This window comes from Dreissena polymorpha, chromosome 7 (genome assembly GCF_020536995.1).
Source record: "Dreissena polymorpha isolate Duluth1 chromosome 7, UMN_Dpol_1.0, whole genome shotgun sequence".
NCBI lineage: Eukaryota > Metazoa > Mollusca > Bivalvia > Myida > Dreissenidae > Dreissena > Dreissena polymorpha.
In genome coordinates this window covers 28,174,455-28,186,954 of record NC_068361.1, presented here as the reverse complement: position 1 = coordinate 28,186,954, position 12,500 = coordinate 28,174,455, and the positions used below count along the sequence as shown (strand labels likewise).

The following is a 12,500-nucleotide window of genomic DNA, read 5'->3' as shown; positions in this document are numbered from 1 at the left end:
AACAGTTACAAAGTAAAAAGCTCACAACATATAAATATAGGCAGTAACTAAAATCTGATAAACACTTTAAAATAACCAAACTAAATAAATAAAACAAAACACTACTTAAATTAAGTAAAAAAATAAATAAGTAGATAAATAAATAATGAATTAATGAGTGAGTGCATTTATTGTGGGGTTTAAAACACACATTAAGTAAGCACATTAAAAAGTTTATACAATTTAAAACAGTGTGTCAAACTTCCTAAAATAAAATGTCTTTAGGTTTCTTTTAAACAAATCCAATGTCTCTGACTGCCTGATCGCTAATGGAATAGTGTTCCAGATTCTTGGGCCAGCAGTCCGGAAAGCCCTATCTCTGAATGTTCGTCTCTTGTTTACAGGAACTGAGGGGCTCATCACGTTATTGTCGGCAGATCTCAGGTTCCGCTTCGGAAATTGGAACGTTAATAGTTCCGTTAGATAAGCCGGCGCGTTTCCGTGGGAACAATTGTACATAAAGGTCAATAGTTTGAACTCTATTCGGGTTTTTACCTGTAACCAATGGAGATCGAACAATGCTTGCCTGGAACTATCGTATTTTTTCCGATTTAGAACTAGCTATGCACACATATTATGAATTCTCTGCATTTTATTAAGATAACACTGGGCGGCGCCATACAATAAGACGTTACAGTAATCTAGATGTGAAACAACTAATGATAAGACAAGAATCTCGGTGGCTTCACTTGTTAAATATTTTCGAATGCTTTTGATTTTAAAATAATTAAGCATGGCTGTTCTACATTTACGCGTTATATGCTCCTTAAAATTAAGTGTTTCATCTAGAAAGGCACCAAGATAGCGTATAAACTTTTGTTTTGGAATTGCATCATTTATAATGACAACCGACTCAGTCACACGCTTGTCAAGTTGTTTCCGACTACCAAACATTATAAATTCCGTTTTTGAGTTATTCATTTTGAGCTTATTCCCATTCATCCAGTTGTTAATGGTTATTGCGCAATCTTGAAGGTCTTGTATTGCTTTGCGTTCTATTGATGGTGTTGGAGTAAAGGGTATATTTGCAGTGTGGTCATCAGCGAATCCATACACAGGAATATGCGGCGGAATGACATCGAAGAGCGTTCCTGCGTATGTTAAATATAACCAAGGCCCGAGACAGCTTTCTTGTGGTACAGAACACTGTAGCTGGCGTGGAGCTGACATCGTTGATTCAAATTTGACACGGTAACTTCGCGGTCGTATATACGAATCTAACCAGTTGAATGCGGTGGCACAGACGCCATATTGACTGTTAAGGACGTCCAGTAGAATGTTGTGGTCCACTGTGTCGAATGCAGCGCTTAAATCGATGGCTATTAAGGCGGTGCTTTCCTGTTTCTCCATGCCATCCAGAAGGTCATTGATAAGTCGCAGCAGGGCTGACTCACATGAATGATGTCGCCGATATGCCGACTGGTTTTTCGGTAAAAGGTTATAACTATCGGTGTGGACATTAAGCCTGAAGAGAGCAGCTTTTTCAATCAATTTGGATAAAAATGAGAGATTGCTTACTGGTCTTTAGTTCGAGAGTTCAAGTTCGAGACCAATTTTCTTGATCAGAGGTCGTACTATCGCTAGCTTCCATTTCAGCGGAAAGACTCCTTGTTGTAATGAAAGATTTAAAAAAATAAAAAAAAAAATAAAAAAAATAAAATAAAAAAACAAAAATAAGTTTTATTACGTGACGCGCCCTTTTTTATACGACGTTGACGTCATATGTTATTATGACGCTTGACGTGAACACCGTTCACGGACAGGAAAATGAATGTGAACTTGGATGTTAAATAAGGACTTTCTAATACCAGTATCAGTAAATAATATTTATATTTGTATCAAAATGAATTAATTAAATTGTTTGTTTGAAACAATAAGTTATTATTCAAGTCAGTATCGGTATTTTTATTGTTTGTGAATTGGATTTAAATGTTTTGTATAATTGTAGATCTGTGTTATTTATTGATTGTTTGAGATCCGATTGTATGATTTAAATGTATTTGCATGTATTTATTATGTTATCTCTGAAATCAGCGCATATTCGTTATTTAAATGATAGTCGCCCCCGTGTTTCCAACAACAAGGCATGCATGTTGGTATACGTGTGTATATATATGTATGGAACATTTCGCTTAAATAGTATCTGATTCAACGCTTAAACGAGTCATGCATTATGACAAACCTTTTAAAACTTTCGAATTTTTGTTTCGTCGTCATGATTCTACATTTTGCAGTAACCTAACTCCCTATTATCCTAGAGCAATAAATATCGCTGCTACTCACAGTTCACTTGCAGGTCGATCGTGTAGTTGAGGCTGCCTACATCGTTCTCGCCCTCGCAAATGTAAGTGTCAGACGCGTAGCGAGTAACGTCCGGCAGACGAAGTATCTCACCAGTTATTCTCGTGTCTGATAAGAAACAACGAAAAAAAGGTACTTAAATGCAAGACATGATATGTTCTATGATTGTATTCCTTTAATTAAGCCATGTGGTATTGTAGCTTCATATGTGTCACACACACATGACTACCCTGATCTTATTTGTAACAGTGTAAGCATGATTTATGTGATTGGTGTAAAATAGCAGGGAGGTTCGTGAGCGTCCTCGAATAATATTAAAACCGGATACGATCATACATTTTACAGAACGAAAGTGACTATTATAGTTGAAATGTGTGCAAAAATGAGATATCCATCATAAAAACGTTAAATAATGCAATTCTTATTTTAGAGCATTTTATACAACGATTTGAAGTACGAATTAAAGACGTACACCATAAACAACATTAAGTGTCGTATAATCTATTTTAAATCATCATTTTAAGTCAAACCCCTACCCACGGCGTCCATCGACCCCCGATACCAGCGCACTTTGGGCGTTGGAACACCCGAGAAGTAACACTTCATTTCCCGCGTGCTGCCTTCTTGGAACTCCTCATGAAAAGCAGACGAACGTTCTGGAATAATCCTTGGAGCATCTGTAAAAATATTATTTTATTATTATATTATTATTTGCGACACATTCTGGTACATATGTTATACAATACTCATAACTATATACTAGTGATATTCTTTTTTACAGATTTAACCAAACTCACCATACAGAGGTTCATACTTCCGGTGGGTAATGATATGAACAGCGACATAAATGGTGAGGACACTGTAACTTTTAACTTCTAATTCGATATGTTGTGGAACGAGAAGATTTTACTGCATAACTGCACAAGGAATGTTTTGCATTTAAGCACGTGTTTCTGCTAGGATTGCGTTGTTTACGTTTGTTGGCGTTCTTGTTAAACATAAAACATTAGCTAATGATGAAACTTGAATTGAATTCAAACAAACAAACAATATTATAAAATACGTGTTTGTCAAACATGGAAATTCTCTTATCTCAAAATAACGTCGGCCAACCTGACATAGTTCTCGTGTCTCTAATTCGCATAAATTAAATAAGCACATTTCACAATCCCAATGTCTACTTCCGCATCACACTGCATTGTACCTCACAACATTTTACAACACCACACTACGAGACCACAGACCAGATCAGACCACACCATATCATACCAAACAGTGCGAAATTCTAAAAGAGCACGAAACAAAACACATCAACGTAAATAAAACGGGAATCACCGCATTGGAAAATTTATTGACAAGCCACGGAAGTTAAAACAAATGAAATGGAGTTTTAATCCTCACACTTAGCCCATAAATATTCACTAAATAACGCATTTTCACAATAACATTTTAAGTAAAACATTCTTTTACGTGAAATTTCAGCTAATATTAACCAAAAATGTCGTACCGACTATTTCTAGTAAGTATCGAGCGATGACCTTTTCGTTGCTCGTCTCACACGTATACTCTCCCGCAAACGTGTCGTCCACCTTCTTAATGATCAGGTTCCAGTCGTGCTGAGTTGGCTTCTGGACTTCGAGGTTGCTCTGAAACATCAAGTTCGCACTTACAATTTAAATAAGGCGACCGATCACTTTATCAAAGCGTGCGTTCCATACAACTTTGGTACAATACGAATATCCTATACGATATATAGTGCACAGTCCTCTGTTGCGACTGACTCTGATTTGCTGTTCTTACCTTCAATTTACATTTAAACAAAACATGATCAGTCAATATAACGAAAACGGCATTTAAACACTTTACATAACTATCGATATTAAACGCCACTAATTATATACAGCAATTATATAACAGCCTCATGCGGAACTATGATGATTATTACGATGATGATGACGATGACGACGACGACAAATGATTACGATGGCGATGATGATGTCTTGGTCGTTGTTAATGATAATGATGACGATGATGATGATGATGATGATGATGATGATGATAACGATGATGATTATGAAAACTATGAGGATTATGATATAATGATAATGGTGACTGTAATGATAATTATTTTGTAAACTGATGGTACCGGTAATTAAAAACGTAGGCATCGTTTTGCAATTGTGTTTTGATTTGTCAACTACTCAGTGTTGTAAGATACTCACAACCATTCATCGATAAGTGAAGTGTAATTATTGCATATTAAACAAGTTATACAGTACGCCCATCGATTACTCAGTCCATCATACCGGATGCTTGTAAACAACCAATCCGCTCGTCAACAGTCCATCTTTAGACTTCCAACGAATCTGAAAATAAGGAATCACTGGTTAACCCATTTATGCCTAGCGTCCTGAAAAAAGGACATTGCAAACATCGTAGACCCAGATGAGACGCCGCATAATGCGGCGTCTCATCTGGGTCTGCGCTGTTTGCTTCAATGAATTTCTTTATGAAATATTCTAAATATAGAAATAAATATACTTGACACCCCTAATTTTGGAAATAAATTGATCCAATTTAGAAGGATGGGAGAGTCCACTGGGCATAAATGGGTTAAGCTGAATAGCCAGTTTATTTTACGTCCAACTTAGGTACCTTCGAAAGAAAAATACCTTAAGAAAGTAAATTACTATCTGTAGCAGACCTTAAACATGTATAGCATCGTTTGCATAATGCCACATTATAAATAAATATAAATATATAGTGTGATGAAGTTAAAGTGATTGATCTTTTTATAGATATTGTGGAGCTTATTTCAGTTTCTTTTTAAACATTTAAACTTATGTGTAGTCAACAATTCTGTAAAATGTTAACACATACATGTTTGAGATATAACACAGCACAAACGTTAACGAGCCTTCCATGCAAACACTGAAGGAGGAATTTGTTTCAAGTTATGACTGATGGTAATTTTGATAATATTTTAATGGTAAAGACCATATTATTAACTTGTCATCTTTATAACGATTATTTTACAGATCATTTCCTTTTCTGCCTGTCGGAGCGTCTATATGGAGACCGGCCCGAACACATACCAATGCCGGAGCGTCTATATGGAGACCGACCCGAATACATACCAATGCCGCAGCGTCTATATGGAGACCGACCAAAATACATACCGATTCCCGAGCGTCTATATCTTGAAAATAGCACATCAAGGTAGCAGGCTCTCCGCGGCGGATTTGTATCTTGTTGTGTGATACGCCGGCAACAATTGTCAGGACACCCAGATCTAGGTGGTGGAAAATGTGAGACGTAATAGATTAAAGAGGTGATAGCAAAACAATAGACACGGTTAAGAAAACCGGTCTTTCGTGTTCATATATATTCAGCAGTGAATGTTCAGCAGTTTAACACGATACGCTTGGATTGCCAATACTTTTTATCTAGTGACGTATTATTATTTATATATAGCAAACTGAAACTCCAGACACACTATCAGGAGAATTTTTTTCGTTAACATCAATTGTTCTTTTATTAAAGGCACGTGACCAAATACCTGCAAAATACAAAATAATAAGTCCAACAAATTTTACCTAAACAAACACATGTTTAAAGTTATGGAAAATGCCTTGAACGTTTAATGCAACACATTTAGTATTTAAATCGATTAAAGACAACGTAAACTAAGCACAGAATGAATTAAAAAAACCAAAATAACAACACGTATGTAAATACCGTCACCTGTCAGGTAATGAAGCAATCCGTAATATTCATTCTGACTAATATATTGAGCATTAAATCATCGTTTGCCTTCAATGCTACAGACGGCTTCCGTGTGAAGTATCACATAGCAATACTTATTACTATCAAGAAGACTAATACGGTAATCTACTGTTCTGAAATAATGACTGCTCTGCGTTCGATTATAATTCCGATGATTTAGAGCAGCCTATTACAAATAATGTGATCAACATGTATCTTTTCCTATCGCTGAAAGTAACAATAACATTCATTTTATCCAAAGGTGGTCCGAATGGAAGTGCTCAGCAGATACCAAAATAAACAACGATAGATAACATGAACAGGAAATGAGTGCTAGCAATAGCAGAATGTGCCTCGGGAGGTAAAATGATTTTGATTTGTTCCCAAGTGACAAGAAATCGATATTCAACAATAAACACAAATTACTATGTAATATATGGACTACGTGTTCGTTTATCTCTATGCGCATGCGTGAATACTACCCGGAGCAACCCATATGTGTTATCATAAGTCTAAGACGTAACTTTGAAGAAATGACATGCTTGTGTTACGTTGACTTGAATGTCTTCATCTAGAAGCAGGTAAAGTTGTATTAAAATTTGAACAACACACACGCACGCACGCACACACAAACATACACACGCACAAAATACCACAGATGTCAGAAGTAAAAAATTGACTATCAATTTTGTGTACATTGAGCTAAAAAGACACTTATCTTAAGGGAACAAACGCACCTACATTGCACTTTTATCAAAACAATCAACGCGACACTTTCTCGTATGAAGGTGTAAATTTGTGCCAAGTTATTAAAAATGCCATCACTATATGGCAAAGTTATGGTTTAGACTGGAATGTTTTTATCGCCACATTTGATGTGTGACTTCTACATGTGACCTTAACCTTTGAGATAGAGAGACGGGTGTTATATGCGTTGACATTTTTGAGGGTTGGCATTTGTGCTTCGTCATTGTTATTTAACGTCTTTAAATAAATATTGATGATATGATTTAGATAGGAAATTCACACAGACGTACAAACAGACAGAAGTAACGTCGGACGGACAGAACGGCAGAAAGACACACAGCTTTATGTCGCCTTCTTCAGAGGGGGAATACAAATTCAACTGAGCAGAATAACACCGCCATTTATGAATTGGTCTTAAATAAATAAAGGACCTACTCATTGTTTATAATAATAATTCAATACTACTCCAGCAACTGGAGTTTCACTTCTTTATAATGTATGTTTTGAAAGTTTTGAAATGAACGCCTATATTTAAAAAAACCACGCCTCAACAAAACGCAGGCAAAACCAAGAGCAGCACAAACTGCCGGAAAACAAAATGGGCCCACGAGCAGTCAAGAGGTTCCATGTCTCCTTCTGCGACGAGGAAACAATTAGCACCCACGGTATTGAACGTGTGCTATAAACAAACTAACTGAGCCAATGACAACTTGTTTCGTGTAATTGACATGCAAAAAACTAAACTAGAATTGTCGATTGACGAAAGAATAGAAAAACAAGTGATACAACAAGTGACCAATATAGTCAATAAATACATTGTCAATAAATGTAGACAATACAATTCTGACAATAAAAGACGACTACCGTCGTGATGTGGAAAATGTGTGTAATGACTTCAAACGTGCAACGTAAGTACTAAACGAGAATGCGTCGGGTCGCTCAAAATCCTGCAATTTTGTCGTGCGTTACCTTCCGAAATCCCAGTCGGAAAATATAAACGAATAGGTGAACAAATTCTCGACGGTCTAAAATAAAAGGCGAAAGGATCGTAAGGGCCGAGAGAAAACACGCACACGACTCTCGAAAATACGGAGTCGATGTTGCAATGTGCAGAAAATAAAAAGATAAAGACAACATCCTATCAAACAAAAAAGAACTCAAAGTACACCATCGATACATGTTTACATCGAAGATGAAAAGAGCAAAGAAACACTCTTGCCAACGAAGTAAACCTGCGAACAATTGCCAACCTTATCGGACGCGATAGGTCGCTGTTCATGGTAACAGACTCGTGGCGACACAACAAGAGACGACGGTGCGCAGTGGATCAAGGTTCAATTAAAAGGCGAGAGGAGACATTCCGAAAAACTAATCGGCGTCCACATCGCCGCCTAGACAACCAAGAAACGACCGAAAACCACAGACGACACCATTACAACCCATGTCGTTGGTCTCCCCTAAGCAAAATCTACCTACTTTCCCTGACAACGTATTACAATACTTGTTAAACAGACAAAACAAATGATGGAAAGTTCAGAAGACAGCTCGTATAAGCGTTGTTGATGCATCCATTCATTTAAACAAGCAAGTAAATGTGGCGGGATCTATTTGACGTCTTGGCAACTTTTGTGGTTGTGGCGAGACGCCGGAAGCCATTGTTAGAAAACTTATGCCCAGTAAATGAAGTAAAACCTATGACATGCGTCACGCGTTTAAACGGCACGGTTACTGCTGCTATTCTTTTTCGTTTCCTCAGAAAATATAAGAATGTCAGGTGAAAAAATTATGAATGGCTTGTGAATGTAATAATTATTGTGTTCAAAGGTAAGGTTTCACTACATTGATATATAGTTTAGTGGTATACATGACATGAACATTAAATATTTCCTTTTGAAAGATGAATTTTATGGGTGTCATAGTATTGCATAATAAATATATTGAATATACATTAAAATTGATTAATTTTAAAATGTTCTTTCTATGGTAAATATGTTTGAAATACAGTATTGCTTGAAGTTTCAATTATGACTGACTCAAATAAACAGCTTTTATTTGAACATGTAAAGTGTATGCATTTTCTAAATGTAATAATGCAAGAAATATAAAAAGTTACACTTATATTAAACTAATATCAAATTGACGAATTGTTATTTTATAAAACGGAACAAAACAGCACGTTATTGCATAAAACATAAACAAAATGATAATACAAAATACATAAATATAGAAAAAAGTTTTTCCGAAATAGTTTAATCTAGTAATGGATGAACTTGAGAAACTTAAACAAAAACTTGTTTACTCTCATATGTTTACAGTGTAAATAGATATATGTGGAATGTTTTAGTATGTAATACATACGATTTAACAGTACTGTTTAAGAAACACACACTAATACCATTAGAATCCCAATCACATAATAGTTAAGTTTGGAACAATGTCACGATAACACCCATTTGTTTGTTATTTCATGTAACTTATGGCCCTCATTTGTACGGATTTGAACATTTGTCAAGTTTTGTAAGTTTGCAGAGTTTTCCGTTTTTAGTTTATACTAGTTTTAATGTAGTTTTCTCTAATCTGTGTAAATGTAGAACATTTCAACACAAAGTAGAATTAATTATTTACTTCATAGCTGTTACTTTATTGGCAGATTCGCAGTCCTCGCCATGCTATCCTATCTACCATTCTGAATAGGTAATGTGCACTGTTACCTTATTTCGTAATCGCTGTTTTTTAAATTTAATTTCATCACTTTACTTGCTTTACATACATTTTGGATAATTTCGGTTTAATTGCTACAACTCGCTCTCATTTTCTTTGAGTTAATTAAAATCCAACCAAATTTAGAAACCAGTCTACCGGAAGTTAGGAAATGGTGCTCACATAAAAAAATATTCCTTGTCAGTTTAACTTTAGGCGCCCAAGCGCTAACCCGTGCTCTCATAAGGAAATATAAATTAGAAGTTTAATTGTTTTGGCAATACATATATAGCGAGTGAATGGCTCAGGCAGCTGTTTCTCATAATTCAAATGTTGGAAGTAATTTGGAGGAGGATTTTCATTTAATCTTGCAGAATCGGTGGGTGAGGAATCGTCGAATTCAAAATCGGTGTCTACTAGGAAGCGCAAGTCTATAGTAGATACATTGGAACAGAATGCTAATAATATAATTAGTTTGTTGGAGACGAAAATTGACAAAGTGTCCTCTGTGTTGGAAAAATTATTGTAAGCAACTTCTGAAAATGAAAGTAATTCGTTCGGCTCTGCAAATGGCAGGTGTGAAACGATGACTAGGAATGTTACATGTGGAAACTGTTCACCTACTCGCACAGAGGATGAACTGTCTTTACTTGTTGGAAAAGATGAAAGACATGTAATTTTGTCTGATGATGAATCTTTAACAGATAGTAATATAACAGATGAACCATTGTCACAGTCTACAAAATATGTGTTGGTATATTTATTTGGTGATGATTCAAAATCTGACAAGAAGAAGGGTATTGGTTTGGTGACTTGTCAGAAGGAAGTGTTTAATAAAATTGTGCATTCAAGCAACCCTGCGAAATTGTCATAATTTCAAGAATCCACTAAGGATTCTTTTCCATTGAGTGAATAGTGTGATTCGTTTCTCAATGTACCAAGTCTAGATCCAATTATCGAACCATTATTGTCTTAACATCAATTGCTCCTTAACGTAAGGCATGTGACCAAATGCCTGCAAAATTCAAAATAATAAATCCAACAAATTTTGCATACAACAAACAAAGTTAAATAAAGTTATCGAAATCGCCTTGAAAGGTTAATGCAAAACATTTATAGGTTAAACCGGTTAAAAACAACGTAAAACTAAGCGCTAATACATTAAAACAAACAAAAATAACAACACCCAAGCAAATACAATAGCCTGTCAATTTATGAAGTAATATTACTTATACATGAGTACGTGATCCGTTATATTCATTCTGACTAATAAATGGAGCATTTAATCATCGATTGCCTACAATACTACAGCTGGCTCCGCGTGAAGTATCACTTAGCAATACTTATTATAATCAAGACGACTAATACAGTACTCTAGTGTTTTGAAATAATGACTGCTAAGCATTCGAGTATAATCCCGATGATTCAGAGCAGTCTAGCAAAAATTTGATCAACATGTATTTTTTCATAAATTGAAAGTAACAATAACATTCATTTTATCCAAAGTTGGTCCAAACGAACGTGCTCAGCAGATACCAAAAAACCGATAGGGAACATGAAAATGAAATGAGTGCTAGCAATAGCAGAATGCGCATCGGATGGTAGGATGATTTGATTTGATTTGTTTCCAAATTATATAAAAATCGATATTCAACAATAAACACACAGTATTATGTAATTTATAGACTACGTGTACGTTTATCTCTATGCGCGTGCGTGAATACTACCCGGAACAAGCTATATGTGTTATTATAAGTCTAAGAGGTTTATTTTTAGAAAGGACACGCTTGTGTTACGTTGACTTGAATGTCTGCAATCTAGAAACAAGTTAAATTGTGTTGACATGTATACAACACACACGCACGCACGAGCACACAACACATAAACGCACAATAGGCCACAGATGTTAGAAGTAAACAATTGACTATCAATTTTGTGAACATTTAGCTACAAAGACATTTATCCTAAGGGAACAAATGCACTTACATTGCACTTTTGTCAAAACAAGCAACGCGTCTCTTCCTCGCATGAAGGTGTACATTTGTGCCAAGTTATTTAAAAATCTATCAACATATGGCAAACTTATGGTTTATACTGGAATGCTTTGATCGCCACATTTGATGTGTGACCTCTACATGTGACTTTAACCTTCGAGATTGAGGGATGGGTGATATGAGATATGATTAAGATGGGAAATTCTTCAAACAGACGGACAGACAGGCATAAGTAATGACGGACGGACAGAACGACACACAGACACAGTTTTTATGTCGCCTTTTTCGGAGGCGGAATACAAATGCAATTGAGCAGAATAACACCGCCATTTATGATTTGGTCTTACTCAAATCAACCTGAACAGTGTATATGTGTTGTTATGAACGTGCAAAAAAGAACCCGACATTCACGCAACGTGGAGTGTTATATAACAAAAGAAAGATCGAATAAACTTGCAATCAATCCATATTAGCAATAGGGAAATTGAGAAAACATTAAATGACTTCGTACAGAAATTATATATTGTCAGAAATACAAATTAACAAGACTATTGCCAAGCAATATATGTCCCCTAACGGCTCCACCATTGTCAGAATTCCACCATTGTCAGAGCAACCAGAATTTTTGATGCAGGAACAAAATGAAATGACGCGCATAATGTGCATATTGCCATCTATCCATGTTTCAAGTTTCATGAACAAATATGAAGAACTTTTAAAGTTATCGCAGGATCCAGAAAAGTGTGACAGACAGACAGACTCACAGACGCACAGAGCGCAAACCATAGGTCCCCTCCGGTGAAACCGGTTGGGGCAATAAGAAACATTGATCTCACATGTGCTACCAAATCATTGTGTCTCGACTGACATATTCAATTATGGATAAAAGACTCTCAGCTGACGGTCGACCTATACACTAATTATTTGACATCGACTATCCGCCTGAAATGCCCG

The 12,500-nt window shown here is 35.9% G+C and overlaps 1 protein-coding gene across 1 annotated transcript in view; it reads right to left on the bottom strand.

Annotated features, from left to right (window-relative positions):
• Positions 1-12,500, bottom strand: part of LOC127836874 (neurotrimin-like) — an 18,085-nt gene that overhangs the window by 3,335 nt on the left and 2,250 nt on the right. The window contains exons 2-6 of the mRNA XM_052363521.1: positions 5,520-5,632; positions 4,647-4,706; positions 3,848-3,986; positions 2,877-3,017; positions 2,323-2,448 (exon numbers count right to left, since the gene is read on the bottom strand). Of these exons, the coding sequence (XP_052219481.1) occupies positions 2,323-2,448; positions 2,877-3,017; positions 3,848-3,986; positions 4,647-4,706; positions 5,520-5,632 (579 nt within the window). The remainder of the gene's footprint in view (positions 1-2,322; positions 2,449-2,876; positions 3,018-3,847; positions 3,987-4,646; positions 4,707-5,519; positions 5,633-12,500) is intronic.